At 46.4% G+C, this 18,818-nt stretch overlaps 2 protein-coding genes across 2 annotated transcripts; both read left to right on the top strand.

Annotated features, from left to right (window-relative positions):
- The first annotated feature begins 3,402 nt into the window (after positions 1 to 3,402).
- LOC121776779 lies at positions 3,403 to 4,865 on the top strand. The gene is made up of 2 exons (XM_042173947.1): positions 3,403 to 4,146; positions 4,347 to 4,865. The coding sequence occupies exons 1-2, from the start codon at positions 3,403 to 3,405 to the stop codon at positions 4,863 to 4,865; spliced, it is 1,263 nt and encodes a 420-aa protein (XP_042029881.1).
- A 10,276-nt stretch (positions 4,866 to 15,141) lies between these two features.
- LOC121776778 lies at positions 15,142 to 15,816 on the top strand. The gene has a single exon (XM_042173946.1). It carries the CDS (start codon positions 15,142 to 15,144, stop codon positions 15,814 to 15,816), a length of 675 nt encoding a protein of 224 aa, XP_042029880.1.
- The last annotated feature ends 3,002 nt before the right edge of the window (positions 15,817 to 18,818 follow it).

Raw genomic sequence — 18,818 nt, 5'->3', positions numbered from 1 at the left:
CGGTTCTGCCGCCGAGGAGTCCACCCGACCTCGAGGAGGCTCGAACGCTCTCGGATCACCAAATGGTTTTTAATTCCTCCGGGAAGAGCTCGCCAACAAAACCAGCCATGCTAATGAAGGTAAAAGCCTTGAAAGCCAAGCTCAAGCTTCGGAAGAGTACTCCGGCTCCTCCTTTGAAAGGTCATGGGCGTAAACGCCTTGATATCTCCCCTCTCCCGGAGGACAAGCCTCTTCGCAAAAAGCTCTCGTTCGGAGGGGAAGATAGCCCCACCGCCGGAAGCCCCACGTGCAAATCGGCCATACCCTCGGCAAGCTTCACTCATGTTGAAGAGGAGAATCCAGCGTTGGAAGCTTCCGGCTCACTACACACCTTGGAGGATGACGAAATGAGCCATAATGTACCCGCCGGCGCCAACTCCGTCGCCGTAATCCCGACCGCCGACCATGTGACCGGCGATGACGCCGGATCCGTTGATGAAGAAAATGACACCACCCTACAACAGGATCGAGCGTTGGTTGTTGGTCCTAACATGGGACAAGTGTTCTTGGAGAGTGTGGGAGTCAACTTTCCTAAAATGGTAGAAACAACAAATCCACTTTTTGAAAGCTCCTTGGCGCCATTCCACCCCGGACCCTCACGTGATGCCCTAGCCGTTACACCCCCAATGCATCCAAAATTGAACCCCATTTTGCAGCTAGCATCCCTAGAGTCGGCCGAGATGCTCGATACTATGGCGGCGCAACCTTTACTCACCGGCAAACATCCGATGGACGAACAACCAAAGGACAACCACCTCCTTCAACTCCCTTGCACGACCGATGCACCAACAGCACCTCCTATGGTTGACAATGGCCCATCCTTAGCCGACATCCCCCCACTAGAGCGTGGTCGTACTCGGAAAATTTGGGAATCCTTCGAGATTGGTCCGGTGCGCACTAACCCGAGAGCAAGGCCACAAGCCAACCGTAACGAGCAAGGTGTTGTGCCTACGAACCCGCCATTGTTGATCGGCTCTAACCATGCTAAGGACGGTGAGGGTGGGCCGTGAGACGTTGATGTGCCGATGGCCGAGGCAAGCTTGGACCCGAGGGACAAAGGGCGCTGGAGGGCCGAGTCATCCAGCACGATAACCGGGGATAAACAAGAGGGCTCACCTAGCAACATTAGGCCCGGCGGGACCGGAGCCGCTGAGGGGCACACGACCAACCCAAGGTCCATGGCGGATATGGTTCGGGAAGGTCCGAGCTCCAAGGGTCACCAAGCCTTTGTCCCGGAAAATATTCTAAATATTGGCTATACTACCACATCAAATGGGCTCCCGGCGATTTATTTCTCATTATCGGAGACACAAAAATTGGCAACGAGTTTAGTCGAGGCACTTGATAATATCAAATTGGCTATACTATCGGAGACACAAAAATTGGCTATACTATCGTCGGTAAGTTCTCCCATTCTATTCCTGCTTCGCACCAAATACAAAAAGCACTTGATAATATCAAATTTAGTCGAGGCTTTACATGGAAGTATATTAATGCAAAACATGTTCTTGTTCAATTTGAGGATATTGCGGACTATGCTAGGCTGCTTGGTGGCCCCAAGGGGACCCCTGTGTGGTATGTTGATCGACATCCTATGCGAGTCTTCAAATGGGCGCCGGATTTTGATGCATATTGTGAATCCCCGATAGTGGCAATTTGGTGTAACCTAATTGGCCTCCCCATCCACCTGTTTGACTAATCGGCCCTTTTTGCCCGAATTTGCATCGAGATCGACATAACGAGGCCACCACCTGAGGAGATCATCCTTGACATTTGTGGGCGTGAAACCGTGCAACAAGTGAGGTGGGATAAGATCCTGGCATATTGTAGTGAGTGTAGGCACGTGGGGCATAAAAGTGAGGCTTGTTATGCGGCGGGCAAAGCGGTCCGACTTCCTACAATATTACCACGCCGAGACAACCACACCAAGGGGCCCAAGGTTCGAAGGGAGGATATGACCAACCGAAGGAAAACTTGAACAACAAGGAGGGGAAACAACATTGGAGACCCAAAGAAACGGAAGCAACCCATTCGCATTGTAGTTTGGCAATAATGGAGCCGCTTAACAACAAGCAATAGAGATACGAATGATGGAGTTTGGCAAGGACCGGATGTCATGGGCGCTTTGCATGAGGATGGCCCTGTGGATTTGGCCCTTCGAGCCGACGAGGGTGACAAAAGCTGGAGTGCAACCTATTCGCATTGTAGGGGCTCAGCTTTCACACCCTTTCATCATGGGAAAGGCCGAGGGAACAAGGCGAATGGAGATACAAGTAACCACCGGGTCACACCCTCGTCCAGGGTTAGAGGACGGCGCGACGAAGACTCAGCCTCGGGTGATCTAGTGAGGCCGAAAGGCTCGTTCAAACCTTTTGATCTAAAAAGGTCCGAAGCACAAGAGGTGAAGAACCACATGAGCACCAATCGATATTTCTCCCTAATGGAGCGGGAGAATTTCGTGGATAATGACTTGGAAGACACGTATGAAGGGGAGGAGAACTTTCCTCTCAAGGATGACGAAGGTGGAAACACTCCCATGCTTATGGAGGTGAAGACATGCCAAGAGAGGAATGACCTTCAAATCATTGAATTTCAAGGGGGGGCCTTCACACCCACCGGGTACGGACTCCTTTTGTTAATCATGTCAATACATCTTCTGTTTTGGAACGTTAGGGGGATCACGAACGCGTCAAGCCAAAACGTCCTAAAAAGACTAATTAAATCTCATAATATTTGCTTTCTTGCAATAATGGAGCCGCTTACAACCCCTAACCCGGACAAATTCTCAAAGAAATTGGGGCTGATCTACAAGGGGTCAAATATCAACGGGAAGATTTGAATTTTTGTAGAGGAAGGAGCTAACTTTGAAGTTGGGGATGACTCGGAACAGTTGCTCCATGGGCGGCTCACTTGCCCGCGGCTACCAACACCTATTGAGATCTCAGCTGTATATGCTAAGTGTACGAGAGGGGAGCGGCTTGCACTGTGGGACAAGATGAGAGACATCACCCAAATGTCGGAAGGGAGGCCTTGGTTCATTGGAGGGGACTTCAACACCATCCGCTCCACTCGCGATAGGACGGGAAGCGACACCAATCGGCAAGTGGAGATGGTTGACTTCACCGAGGCAATAGAGGATTGTCGATTGTTGGACCCAGGCTTTGATGGCTCGGACTACACCTAGGCAAAGAATGGCCTCATGGAAAGATTGGATAGAGTGCTGGTCAGCGAAATGTCAACCCAGCTTTTTGACCCAATTAGAGTCACTAATCTTCCCCGGGTAGCCTCGGATCATGGGCCAATACTCGTCCGGTGCAGAATGTCGAACAACCTGGGGGTGGAAGAGCGTTCCGGTTCCAAAACATGTGGGTGCGGCATGAGGGGTTTGCTGATTTGGTGCGAGGAGATTGGATGGCTCACACGGAGGCTACAGGCCTACTCAACTTGAAGATCAAGTTAGCAAGGATTAAACAGACATTCAAATGGTGGAACAAAGAGGTTTTCGGGAATATCCACGCCAACCTCAAAGCCTGTGAAGAGAATATTGCCGTGGCTCAATCTGAGTTCGAGGAAGAGCCCTCGGCCCGGAACAGAATGGAGATCAACAAACAAATAGCTGAGTACGTCCTTCTTCTCAAGATGGAAGAAGACTTCTGGCGCCAGAAAGCGGCTCTCCGTTGGCTGGAAGAGGGTGATAAAAACACTAGGTTCTACCAAAGTTGGGTGAAGCAAAAGAGAATTCGGTTGCGAATCCACAAGATTAATGCTAATGGGAGGGAGCTCACGGATGACCTTGAAATCAAAGACTCAGCGGTTGAGTTCTATCAAAACCTCCTTGCGCCAACTTACCCGGAGTTGGCTGCCCCAGACCTAGACCTCCTGCAACAACTTCCCCCCTCAGAGCAATTGGAGGATCTCCCCAAGCCGCCAGATGCGGATGAAGTGAAAAGGGTGGTTTTTGACATCTCAGGAAGTAGTGCCCAAGGGTCGGATGGGTTCTCAGCCTTGTTCTACCAAGCTTGTTGGGGAATCGTGGGGCCAGATGTAGTGGATGCGGTTAGGCAATTTTCTGTGTGGCCTTCCTCTCCCGATGTTTCACGGCAACAAGTATTGTTCTCATCCCTAAGAAGCCGTCCCCCGACACTTGGGGAGACTATCGGCCCATCAGCTTGTGCAACGTCATCAATAAGGTGATTACAAAAGTCCTCACGAAGAGACTCGCACCCTTTCTACCATGTGTCGTCTCACCGAATCAAAGCGGGTTCGTAAAGGGGAGGCTGCTAAATGACAATGTGCTCCTCGCACAGGAAATGTTCCATGAACTTGGCCGATGCACCCCTGCCCCGAACGTTGCAATCAAGATTGACATGGCTAAGGCCTATGATCGGGTGCAATGGCCCTTTCTGCTCAAGGTCCTTAAGCAAATGGGATTCCCGGGCCCTTGGATTGCGCTTATTGAAAGATGCATTGGAACTTGCTGGTTCTCAACCCTCATTAATGGCTCCCCAGCAGGTGTCTTCAAATCCACCCGCGGGCTCAGGCAAGGTGATCCCATCTCCCCTGCCCTCTTTGTTTTAGCAACAGATTATCTCTCACGCACCCTCGACAGGCTTATTCTTTGGCACAAAGAGATGACCTTCAAAGCCAGTCGTGGAAGCTTAGAGATCAGCCACCTTGTATATGCCAACGACATCATTATTTTCACGCAACCGGCCACGACATCCCTCAGGAGGCTTTATTTGGGGGTTCTAATTTATCGAGGTGTGAAGCGCTCGGATATGTTTATGTTCCTACGGGAAAAGATAGCGGCTAGGATCTCAGGGTAGGCCCATCGACACCTTTCTTTCGGGGGGAGACTCACACTGATCAAGAGCACGCTTGAGGCGGTCCCACTGCATATCTTTCAAGCAATCGAGCCTACGAGTGGAGCCCTCAAGCAGCTGGACCAGCAAATGGCTCGCTTCTTCTGGGGATCGACTAGTGATAATAAAAGGACACACTGGATTGGCTGGGACCAAATCTGCCTCCCCACGGCCGAAGGGGGCCTTGGTATTCGCAACCTTAAAGAGGTACTTCGTGCTTTCAATATTAAACTTTGGTGGAGGTTTTGTGAACAGAATTCCTTGTGGGCACAATACATGATGGCCAAATATTGCCAAAAAGCATCCCCTCTAAAATCTAGAGCGTCCGGAAGGCATAGCCCGACGTAGAAAAGGTTGCTAAAGGTACGGCATCAAGCTCATCCCCACGTTAGATGGGTGGTGGGACAGGGGAAGATTTATTTCTGGGACGACATTTGGATTGAGGATGTTGCGCTAAGGGAGCTAGGCTTTGACGATCGGGGCTCCCCCTTGACTATGGTTTCGGATTTCATCCGGGATGGGACATGGGACGAGGCCAAGTTACACATGCTCCAGGACCAAGCCGGCCTCCCTCAACAAGCTATAGCACATATCCTTGACACTCCAATTGTCCCGAGGGAGTCGGACACCCCGCGATGGGTCCTCTCCCGGATGGGCGAATTCTCTTTGGCCACGACATGGGAAACCATTCGCTCACAAAGGCCAATCATCCCGGGGCTTGATGATAATTGGAAAGCCGGTCTCACCAAGTCAATTGCAATTTTCAATTGGCGCCTCTTGTCGAATCGGATCCCGGTTGACACAAAACTCCAATGGAGAGGGATTGAGATGGCATCCAAATGCCAATGCTGCCCTATTGGACCGAACGTTGAATCCTTGCAACACCTTTTTATTCAAGGTCGTGGGGCAACTAGCATATGGAGGGAATTTGACGGGTGGTTCGTGGGATCTTCTCCGCCGATCAGAATCAATGATACAATCCCGGAGAGAGTCGACGTGTGGTCACGAAGGACACAACAACAAGATAAGAAACACTTGTGCCATGCCTTGCCATACCTCATCATGTGGTTCATTTGGGCGGAACGAAATAGGAGCCGACATGACCAAGTCCCCTTCAAACCTTACAATGTGATATGGCAAGTGCAAACCTTCATCCGGAATGGTATGGCTATTGGTACCATAAAGCCGAAGCATTGGAGAGGCATGCTCTTGAAGATGAATGTCCCAAGCCAAGTCGAGTCGCGAAGGCCAAGACCGTTTGCCATGCAAGTCAAGTGGCACCCCCCGGACTAGCCCTGGATAAAGATTAACACGGATGGTGCAATTTCGTCGGTGACGGGCAAGGCCGGAGGAGGAGGGGTAGTCCGAGAGGATACCGGGAAAGTCCTTACCGCATTCGCTACCCCACTCGACGCTCAATCAGCCCTTGAGGCTGAACTTATGGCCATCCACCACGGCCTCGTCACAGCCAAGGAGTTCAATCGGCCTATATGGATTGAATCATATTCCGAACGAGCCATCAAGTTCTTCAATGGTACAACCTGGGGGTCGGCGCATATCTGCCGGACCATGGCGTGCCTCGCCATCCTCAAACAACAACACCACATCCGAGCCACCTTCATCCACCGGGAGGGAAACAAAGCGGATGATTGGTTAGCCAAGATGGGACTGGACCTTTCAAGCTTCTGTCACATGTCCGAACACTAGAATACTCAAAGCCATCATCCGTATGGACGAGATGGGCCTCCCCAACATTCGAGTCCGGAATGAAGATCGCGAGTAAACAAGGGGCCGAGGAGGGACGGTTTGATCATGAGCTCAACGGACGCTGGAGAGTATGGTGGTGTCGCGCTACCCATGGCATGTCCCCCTCTTACTCTTATAGCGTAATTGTTCTAGTGGTTCTTTGTAATTATTTTTGGTTTCCCTAGACTTAGATGGTTCGTCCTTCTTGTATCCCCTCGAATGTAACATCTTTTGCTTTGCAATATAGGGATGAGGGACCCACGAACCCTCTACCGTGAAGGTGTTTGATTAAAAAAAAAGGATTCCTTCTGTACGTTGAGAGATTTCAGGTTGGAGTTCCTGGATTACTTTTTCCCTTCGAACAAGACGAACGCCCTCAAGAAGGAAATCGTGGAGTGTAAGCAGGAGTACGATGAGTCTTTAAGTCAATATTGGTCGCGGTTTAAAGGATTGTTAGATGCTTGCCCGAATCTTAGGATGATTGAGGCAGAGATTTATTATCTGTTTTATGAAGGGGCAAACCCAGATTTAGTACTTGGCCTCACTTCTGATTTTCATCCTCTGGGCCCGGGAAATCTCTTGAGCACTGGGCAGTTCCCCCGTGACTAAGTAGTTCGCTAAGTCAGCAAACCATGGTCCCACATTCAGCTGGTACTTCCCTTTGTCAGAAACTCCAGCTCCAGTTGCGGCCATCACCTTACCCAACGAATAAGGCTCGAAGGTTCCCCTGTAAAGTACAGATGTTCTTCTGGGAACGCATCTGGTATAACTAGGGCTGGCAATTTTCGACACGACACGATAATCCGACACGAATCCGCACGAAATTATTGGGTTGGGGTCAAGTCTTATTGGATCCGTGTCCTTATCGGGTTGACCCATTAAGAACTCGATAATTTCGGGTTGGGTTCGGGTCGGATGCGGGTCGGATACGGGTAACCCATTAAAAAATAATATTATTATTTTTATTATTATTTAAAAATATATATATTACTTTAATTTTTTAATTTCTTATAAATTAGGTTTAAATAGTATAAAACGAATTTTAATTGTGTAAATTAGGTTAAAAATTAAGGTTTAATCGTGTAATATTAGGTTTTAATCGTGTAATATCAGGTTCGGGTTGTTATCGTGTCGTGTCAACCCATATTATATCGTGTCGATAATGGGTTCGTGTCGGGTGCGGGTCGTGTTCAGATTTGAAGGTAGCAGGTCGGGTTCGTATTCGGATTTACAGTTTCCTTAACAGGTCGGGTTCAGGTTAGGCCTTATTGGGTTGGGTCATTATCAGGTTGACCCAATAACGACCCAATCCGCACGATTTGCCAGCCCTAGGTATAACCTCTTCAGTATCCCCTTGGAAAATTCTGCTGAGATGATCAGCTACCTTGTTCTCGGTACCCTTCTTGTCCTTAACTTCCCAATCAAACTCTTGGAGTAACAACACCCATTGGATCAACCGTGGCTTGGACTCCTTTTTTGCCAGTAAATACTTTAACACTACATGGTCGGTGAATACGATTACCTTCGACCCCAATAAGTATGGTGGGAATTTCTCGAAGGAATACACAACAGCTAGCATCTCCTTTTTCCGTAGTGTCATAATTTTTCTGGGCTTGATTCAGGGTCTTTGATGCGTAGAAAATTACATAGTTCTTCCCTTCAATTCTTTGACCTAGGACTGCTCCGACAGCGAAGTCACTGGCATCACACATTACCTCGAAGGGGTAATTCCAGTCTGGAGCTCTGATAATAGGGGCTAATACAAGCCTTTCTTTCAGAAGTTGGAAGGCCCCTTGACATGCCTCGTCAAAGTTGAAGTCTATGTCATTCTGCAGGAGGCGGGGTAAGTGGTTGTGCGATTTTTGCAAAGTCTTTAATGAATCTCCGGTAGAATCCAACATGACCCAAAAATCCCCTTATTTCCTTCTAATTCGTAGAGTATGGAAGTTTTGAGATCACGTCCACTTTCGCCTTATCCACCTGAATACCATTTTGCGAGACCACATGTCCCTGAAAAATCCCCTCCTGCACCATAAAGTGGCACTTTTCTAAATTCAGAACTAGATTTTTCTCTCTGCATCTTTGTAATACCAGATCCAAATTGGCAAGGCATGCCTCAAAAGAATTCTCGTAGACCGTGAAGTCATCCATAAAGATTTCGATACATTTCTCCAACAGGTTTGAGAAAATACTCATCATGCACCTCTGAAATGTGTCTAGCGCAGTGCACAATCCGAAGGGCATTCTCCTATATGCGTACGTCCCAAACGGGCATGTGAAGGTTGTTTTTTCCTGATCAAGGTAAATTTGGAAGTATCCACTGTATCCGTCCAGAAAACAGAAAAACTTCTTGCCCGCCAATCTTTCCAACATTTGATCTATAAATGGTAACAGAAAATGGTCTTTCCCTGTAGCCTCATTCAATTTCGGGTAGTCTATGCACATCCGCGAACCGGTCACTAATCTTGTGGGCACTAACTCATTCTTCTCATTTGTAACCACTTGGATGCCTGACTTCTTAGGTACCATATGGATTGGGCTCACCTATTTACTGTAGGGAATGGAGTATATGATACCCAGCGACAGTAGCTTGAGTACTTCTTTAAGAACCTACTCTCTCATATTCGGATTCAACTTCCTCTGCGGGTCTCTGTGAGGTTTGGCTCCATCCTCCAGACGAATATGGTGCATGCAGAGATCAGGACTGATGCCTATCAGATCTGATTGAGTCCATCCTATGGCTGTCTTATTCCTCCTGAGCACTTCCAATAACTCTTCTTCCTGCTTCCGAGTCAGGTTGCTGTTGACGATTACCGGGAACATCTCGCAGTCTTCCAAATAAGCATATCTAAGGCCTGGGGGTAATGTCTTCAGTTCCTTCTTTGTCGCACTTGTCTCCTGGGGCAATGGATTCTTCTTTGTCTCCTTGGTAATTAATCCTTCAGGTGCTGGTGAATGTCTCCCATTAGCGACACAGACTAATTCCTTAGATCTGGCAAATTCAGGACTTTTGCAAAATTCCAGAATTGCCTCTGCTAACTCTTCATCCGTCATTCCCAGTGTGTTAACTGCTTCGCACCAATTGGCGACCTCCTTGTCAATGGAGTGACTCAACTCTGAATTTTCCACCTGTTCCTGCATCAACTCTGTCTCAAGAAATTCTTGGACCAGGGGGTTAATCATATCCAGAGTATGCATATTTTCTACATCCAATGGCTTCTTTATAGCCTCATCAATGTTAAAAGTAAACTTCTCCCCATGATAATCTAAACAAATGGTTCCATCAAACACATCGATGATTGTCTTAGCGGTGCGTAAAAATGGTCTTCCTAAAAGCACTCCGCTAGACTCAGCGGACTGGTACTCACTCATCTTGATAACATGGAAATCAGCAGGGTACAAAAAATCATGCAGATTAACGATTACATTCTCTAAAACGCCCTCAGGACTGATGCATGACCTATCAGCTAAATGAATTACCAACTTCGTATCCACCATTCTTACTCCCTCCAATTTCTTATAAAGCGAAAGCGGTAAAACATTTATCGAAGCACCTAAGTCACACATGGCATGCTCAACCTTAATGTTCCCAATAGAGATAGGGAGAGTGAACATACCTAGGTCAGTACGCCCAGTTGACCTTGATGGTTGGGCTGAGAATTCTGAGTGTTGCCTTGGTAATTCCTCTGGTGTGGTGGCACATATGAACTGCTGGATTATTCTGATTCCTGTTCGCCCAGTTGGGATGGTCATTTTGCTGCCGATTGCCCTAATTGTTCCCCTCCTGATTTCTGTTCACCCAGTTCGGTTGTCGCTCCTGAGGGTTTGAGTAGTTGTTGCTCTGTTGTTGGGGTGGCAGATTCGGATCATTGTCAGACCATCTAAAGTTTGGGTGATTGATAAGGCTAATTTGATGCATTAGTTAAAGGGTGGAATTCATGCATTTACGGGGTCTAACGCATTTTTTAAGCAAGGTGTGTAAAAGATTTCGCCAGGTCCAGGGAGAAAAGAGGACAATTACATGGCGGAAGGAAATTGGCGATAAAGTGAGCGGTATGAAGGAAAAATGACCTGACAGAGGAGATCGCTAAGCTGAAGGGCAGAATTGAGATTTCTGCGAAGGCTTCTAGAAGATCACCTCCGCACATATAAAAACTAAAAAAAAAACTTTTGCTTTCAGCTCTGAGCTCACTTATACACTTCTACACACTTGAGAATTCTGGGAATAGGCAGGGGTTTCGGGTTTTACTTTCCGTTAGTTGTTGTGTAACACCGTCCTCACGTGGGGCAAAGATACAATTTATTGTTTTGATTTCATTTTGCTACTGTTAATTTCACCGAGCTTCGCTGTTCGAAGCTCGGCTCTGTTTTCCGTCGAACTATCGTGATCTATGAAATTCCTGTTTTCTGCTTTGATGCTGTTGATTTCGTGGCATGGATGGTATTTGTTTGAGTTTGTTGTTGTTTACTGATCTGGATGCTTTTCGCGCTGATCTGTAGAGTCGGAGTAGAGCAGTGGTTAGTTGATGTGATCGGAACAGATTAGTCAAATCAGAGTTTATGGAGTTGATTTTGTTTGTGGTTGGGTTCGGATTACTTGGATCCGGAGTGGATTAAACATCTGGCAGGTGGATCTGAAACAGAGTTGATCGTAGTTGATGTCTCGTTTCCGTGTTTTTATTTCCCTTCGTCTAGTATATGTAGATGTGTTTTATTTCCTGCTAATCGCAAGTTTCCGTCGTCCGAACTTTTACATTCTATTTGAATCTGAATATTTACTCTGTTTGCTTCATGTTCGCGTTTAAATCAGGTAATGAGATGTACGTCGTTGTTAGTTAAATCCTTAGTTTGTTATCTGCACAGCTTTATTTCCGTACTTGCTGTTTTTAGAAGATGGTCCCCACTGCACGTTGCTTTCTGTTTAGCTAAATTAGGTAGTCGTTTACTAGGTCCAGGAAGTTCGTTTGAGTTATTGTTGTTTAAATGATAATCTGTGTCTGCATGATGTTTTCAATTTCCTAGGTCTAGTGTTAGATTTTATCCCTAAGTCTAGTAATAGTTGCCTCAACCCAAATTTGCGTGGCAGCAGCCATTCACCTTTCCAGAGTCTTTTGAATGTATTCTTACGCGTCCATCTTCGTGGGATCGATCCCTACTTCTCTGTACTAATTCATAGTATAACGGGTTGAGGGGTTTTGAACGCGGAATTAGTGTGTCCGACGACCGAGACCTCCAAAATCCTCTGAGTTCCTAGACCTTGTGATCTAGCGGATTCTCTGGATCTGAGAGCTAGACCTAGCACAAAAGCACACACTGTTTCCCTAGGCAGTTTCAAATGGCACCGTTGCCGGGGATTGATGGCGTAATTTACGAGTGTGTTTAGAAGATTTTGGCGTACATATTTTTGACTTTTTTTTCCTTTTTCTTTATTTTCAGTTTATGAGCAAGGGCTCACGGTTTGGACACTGGGGTAACTCATATGGGTGGAGGAACGATCGGTTTACTTGGCAGGTCAGAGAGACAGCATCTACGGTCACCACCAGATCGGAATTATCTACGGGAGATCCATTTCTGTTTGGTTCAGAAAATGATGAGGATTGGAGTTTGTCACGAAGGGAAGTTCTCACGTCGTCTTCAGAAACAGAAACAGAAACAGAGGAGGCGAGGATCAGAGACACGGCACACGTAGTCGATCCAGATCCGGAGATCGGTTCACTCACTGCCCATCTAGATGGTGAGCCATCCCAGGCTATAGTTATGAATCCACGTCAGAGGGCCATCGATATTAAAACAAATGTGCTAGGCATTCTACCGACGTTCTCCGGGCGTAGGAACGAGTGTCTATATGATTTTTTAAATGAGTTTAGCAAGTTGTGAAGTATTCAGAAAAGGCCCAACGACACGACAGAAGAGGATTACCGTATACGTGCAATTTCGTTCGCCTTGAAGGGAGAGGCTAATACATGGCTGTTGAGACTGCCTCAGGATTCCATCCGTACGTGGAGAGATTTCAAGCTGGAGTTCCTAGATTACTTTTTCCCTTCGAACAAGACGAACGCCCTCAAGAAGGAAATCGTGGAGTGTAAGTAGGAGTACGACGAGTCTCTAAGTCAATATTGGTCGCGGTTTAAAGGATTGTTAGATGCTTGCCCGAATCTTAGGATGATTGAGGCAGAGATTTATTATCTGTTCTATGAAGCAAACCCCGAGTCAAAGGATCTGATGAATTCCTCGAGCGGGTGAAATTTTACAAAGAAGAAGGGAAGTGAAGCAAGAGAAATTTTGGGAAAGTTAATAGAGGCTAAGAAGGCGTACGACAACCTAAGGAATATTATGAGGAGAGGGTCAGCGAACGTGCTGAGGGAGCAAGATGACGAAAGAGTCGAGTCGAGGATAGATAGGCTCGAGAAAGCACTTTTGAATGCAATCGAGAAGACCATTCCGCTAGCCTTACAAGAGAAAGAGAAATCTCCTGGCCCAAGAGATATTCCATCCCAGCAATACTACGGCCCTCAAGAAGGAGATTACCAGGCCCAGGTGAATGCGATGGGGAGTTGGAACCCCGGGTAACAGAGGGATGCACCATGGGGAAACCATCCAAATTTTAGATGTTCTGAACTTCTGTAAGTCAGCACGACCAGCCAAGACAGAAGAGATCACTCAAGGAGTCGAAAAACCACCTGACCAAGATGGCCTGTTAAGAAGAGAGCTGAAGGAGAATCCTCCCCCTACAAGGCAACTACCACCTTTGCCCACATCGTCAGTTATCCTCAAGAACATACCCAACCAGACGTATGACAAGCCAAATCTGCGGAGACAAGGAGGACAGTTGATGGAAGAGCTGAGGCTCGGTCAAGAGGTGGTCAAGTGGGAAACACATGAGTTGACAAAGATAACTCGGATTTGTCCACACATTCCTCCATGATAGAGGAAGTGACACCCCACCCTGATCAACAACACAAACTCGACCCCGCTCTAAGATTGGAAGAGTCCATAGTGGGGCAGAAAGAGTTACTCCTCCAATGTCAACCCAAGCTGATACCCAAAAAGCGAAATTCAAACAGGGCAGACCCTCGAACAATCATGGCAATGCGCACACAGGTGGCGAAACTCCCATGCCCTACCAACCAGGAGGAGGGCATAGCCTTTCTGAGACGCGCTGGGGTCTATAGAAGATTCATCAAGAATTTCGCAAAGATAGCCCGGCTCCTGACGAAGCCTCTCCAGAATGACGAGGAGTTTGAATTCTCGGATGCCTGCAAAGTCGCGTTCCCGTTTCTGAAAGACCGATTGATAAGTTTTTCAATAATACCCGCCCCCAATTGGAATCACCCCTTTGAGGTGACGTGTGATGCTAGCAACTACGCTGTGGGGACAGTATTAAGTCAGAAAATCCAAGGGAAGAGTTACGTTGTCCTCTACGCGTCAAAAACATTGAATCAGGCGCAAAGGAACTATAATGTGACCGAAAAAGAAATGCTATCGGTAGTCTTCGCATTTGAGAAGTTCAGACCATACTTGCTAGGGTCTAAAGTGATAGTATATACGGACCATTTGGCCATCAAATATCTCTTGGCGAAGAAGGAAACGTAGCCGCGATTGATCAGATGGGTACTCCTCCTACATGAGTTTGATTGGGAAGCAGTGGTTCAAAAAGGATGCAAGAACAAAGTGGCGGATTACCTGAGCCGAATTTTGCAAAACGATAACGGTGAAGCCATTTCAAATGCCTTCCCTGATAGAAGAGGTTGATCAAGCCGAGCAAGGAAGCAAGGGCCAGCACATGCGGAAAGAGCCATGGTTTGATGACATGGCCAACTACTTAGTAACAGGCGAGCTGCCCAGGAGTGATGAGATTACAAGGGCACAAAAGCTGAAACTGAAAAGTGACTCCCGATACTTCTATTGGGACGATCCTTACCTATGGAAAATGGTGACAGATCAAGTAATCTGGCGTTGTATACCAGAATGGGAGCAGGAGGACGTGCTGATCCACTGCCACGCACTGGCTTATGGTGGTCATTTTGGACCAAAGAGAACAGCGAGGAAGGTACTTGATAGTGGTTTTTACTGGCCTTCCATCCATAGAGATGCTTATGAATTCTGCAAGAGGTGCCCGAGATGCCAACTTATTGGAGGAATATCCACGAGAGATGAGATGCATCAGATCCCCATTATTGTTTGTGAAATATTTGATGTATGAGGAATGGACTTCATGGGTCCCTTTCCAGCATCTGAAGGCAATCTCTACATACTGGTGGCGGTGGACTACGTGTCCAAATGGATAGAGGCAAAGGCAACAAGGACATGCGAGTCCAGAGAAGTGGCGAAGTTTTTAAAATCAAATATCTTTACCCGATATAGGGTGCCACGGGCTATTGTCTCGGACCAAGGAACTCACTTTGTAAATAGAACCATCGCCTGAACATCACCCACCGCTTGTCTACACCCTACCACCCACAGTCAAAAGTGTCAAACAGGGAAATCAAGGTAAATGCGAAAGTATGGAGTTCACCACCGCTTGTCTACACCCTACCACCCACAGTCAAATGGCCAAGCCGAAGTGTCAAACAGGGAAATCAAGGCAATTCTAGAAAAAACGGTTATTCCCACAAGGAAAGACTGGAGCCATCGGCTGGAGGACACGCTCTGGGCCTACATGACCGCTTTTAAAACGCCTATCGGAATGTCCCCATACTGGCTAGTATTTGGGAAAATGTGCCATCTACCTGTGGGGGTGGAACATCAAGCCTACTGGGCAGTCAAGGAAATGAATATAAATACCGAGGATGGAGCTGCAGAGAGGAGAATGCAGCTACAAGAGCTTGAAGAACTCCGTCTGGACGCCTATGACTCTGCCATGTGGTACAAGGAAAAGACTAAGATGTGGCACGTTAAGAACCTTCGCAAGAAGGAACTCAAGGTGGGTCAAAAAGTACTGCTGTTCCAATCCAGACTGAAATTGATTCCAGGAAAGCTTAGGTCAAGGTGGATAGGACCTTACACCATTGTCGCCATCCGAACGAATGGAGCAATCGAACTCCAAGGAAGCGATCCAGATTCACCTACCTTCATAGTGAATGGTCACAAGGTAAAACCGTACAGAGAAGGAATTGAGGCATTCGTGGTGGACGACATTCCACTACTCATGCCAAACTCTTGCCAATAAGCAGGTAAAAGGAGTGATCGGGTACTCGTGGGTAGTCTGCTTGATCAAGCAACAAATTCTTAATCTATTAAACTGATCAAGTGACATCCTAGGGGAACTCGATCAAATCCTTTGTAGTTAGTGTAAATAGTTTTTCGTGTGCAATTTTTTTTAATTATTAGTTTTTAAAAGTTAGAAGTAAGGACGGAAGCTGATCAAGTGGAACTAATTGAGTTTTCATCTAGAATTAATTGTCCACTTGATCAGAGCAACTTGAATTTGATTTGTGGTATAGTGATTGAGTTGATAAGGGCAGGTGATGATAGGACGTGTGCAAACAGTAGAGAGGTGTCAGGCGGCGCCAACTGTCGCAATGAAAGGACGTTTTGGAGCGACGGAGGAAGCGTATCGGAGAAGCTCTGCCACCTGGCATTCTGAAAAGGCGTGCCCGTATGTGAAGAGTCGCAGGGATCTCAACAATCAGAATTTCAGTATAAAAGGGGATCTCTCTAATCCTACTTTTCATCAACTGCCTTCAGAACATTTTTTCTATCATCATCTAATTCTCTCTATGTTCCAATCACTTCCAAGGAATCATCCACAATCATCACCAGAAATAAAAAATGCAGAGCACTCAACTCAATACTTCATCTTCTTCTTCAGGAGCAGGTATTGACAGTGGTAATCGGAGATCCGTGTCACCACCCAGCCTAGAAAACCCTAACCTCTCCCCACCGACCACCAGAACCCCATTATCGTCTCCTAGATTCATCGATCCACTTCAATATGTAGACCCGACTTACATAAGGCGCTTGGACTCCGTACTCAGAAGTTTTCCCACCGGGACCGACCCTGCGGAGGTTTACACCCCCCTTATAACTCGCCTAGGAATTTCTCGGTCTAAGGACCTCACTTCGCCACCACCAGCAAAAGATTCTCTGCCTCTCCCCAGTTATCTCCTACTACGACGAAGGGAGGCAGAATGGAACCTCTTTTCGGCTGTGGAGGAAGACTCTGTCCCGGGAAGGACGCGCCGCCAGACGATGGACCAACTGCTGAAGGAAGCTGAGGTTTTAAGGCGGCAGGTGCATGAAAAGAGACAAGCGAACCAAGGAACAGGGGCGGCCGTAGAAGCAAGCAAGGCTGTGGAGGCCAGCAGAGGAAAAAGGCAAGAGAAAGGGGGAAAAGAGTATCATTCCTCCTCCCAAGAAAAGCCACCATACCAGTCAGGGTATGGAGCTTACTAACGCTGCCCAGCATGCCCCTACAGGCAATAAGGAAGGCCTGTGTAATGGAGGCAATAAGGAAGGCGTGCAACATCCCCAGTTCAACAATCTCGAAGGCAGTAGTATCACCCTTGACTCAGTTTCTTTGTGTAAATTGTGATTTTCATTTCCGTTCTCACACTTAGTCGTGTGTATGGACTAAGTGTGAGAAATTTATGGAAAATGTTGTCCGTTTTTGCCTATGTGTTTTGTTTATGTTTTTTCTGTTGTTTATTGGCATGCTTTGATTGCTGGCACTGTCTCACACTTAGCCCAGTGTCTGATCTAAGTGTGAGAAGTTTCCCTTGTTTGTGGTTGTGTCGTTCCCTGTACCTAACCCTTTTTCCACTGCATCCAGTCCCTTGAGGACGAGTTCATATGCAGTGGGAGGGGGGAGGGTTAGTTCCAGAAAATAAAAATCATACATGTCAAAAGTTTTGAAAATACAAAATATCAGTTAGGAATAAATAGGCAGTATGCATGAAATTTGATAAGTGGAAGACTTGATTACTTTGTGGAAGAGTAAGAAAAAGGATTCAGTGTGCTTACATGTAAAAACTCGATTGCAAAAAACTTGATCAGTTTGAACGACGTAAGTATGATGGAAACGCTCAATTTTAAGCCAACTGTGAAGCCTCTCTATATGTGAGTTATAAGCCAAAAGTAGAACACTTTCTACTATTTTTACAGAAGAAAATTTTACGAGAGGCCGACTTTTAATATCAAGATGAAAATTGCACAAGTAGTAAGGACTAAATGCACTAGGTCTTAGCCATTTGAACCGTTTCTCTTCCTTCGTCCCACGAACCCGCCACGTTAAGAAGGGCACCCCCTAGTTAGCCAAGTTGAGCCCATACACATTTACCCTTACTTTGAAAACCAAGACCACGTCCATATACTTCTTATAAACACGTGAGGAAGAGTGGTCAGAGAGATGAGTCGATTTCAAAAGAAGAAAGGGTATAGAAAGTCAAAATAAAAGGGTAACCGGGTTGAGCAAGCTAGTCAATCAGGTTGATCAAGTCATAAAAAAATATAAAAAAATAAAAAAATATATTGTAACCTGACTCAGCAAGTCGGAAGTTAGAAAATAAAGCTTAAAATTCAAGGCTAGAAGGCGCCACTTAACCACGTAAGATATCTAGTGGCGAAATAAATAGTTCAAATCTCTGGTCTCTTGACTCATGTGTTTTCTTTACTCAGTTTATATATTTTAAACTTAGAACCCCTAGGACCCTACCTCAATACACTACTACCCTTAAGCCCCATTATAACCCGAAACAAAGACCTTAAGGAACTATCTTGTGCAGTCCGATTCGAGGTATTGAAATTGTGGCAATACTGAGTGAACAGTCCTAACATCTCTGATGAGAAATGAGTGACTGAGTTAATCCAACAGTGGTTTAAATTGAGCAATCTTGACAAACTGACACCTTGATCAAGCAAACGCGAAAGAGAAGAAACATAAGCTACTGGCAAATGGATTGACCTAGACCTCGGGTATGATTGTTGGAAATTTATTCGGTCTAATGCATACATGTGAATATGTGTTTTTGTTTCGAATCTTGTTTTCTTTTTCGTACTCTTTTATTGAAATGAGTATAAATCATGCCTGAAATTTGCCTTATCTTTTTCTTTCTTTTTCTTTATAGTTAGGGACAAGTATGTTTTAAGTGTGAGCAGTTTGATAAGGCTCATTTCATGCATCGGTTTAGGGGTAAAATGTACGCTACTTGATCAGTTTTATTGCCCAAAACG

Source organism: Salvia splendens, chromosome 18 (assembly GCF_004379255.2).
Source record: "Salvia splendens isolate huo1 chromosome 18, SspV2, whole genome shotgun sequence".
Taxonomy (NCBI): domain Eukaryota; kingdom Viridiplantae; phylum Streptophyta; class Magnoliopsida; order Lamiales; family Lamiaceae; genus Salvia; species Salvia splendens.
Note: the sequence above shows the minus strand (reverse complement) of the source record. Positions and strands in the feature narration are given on the sequence as shown.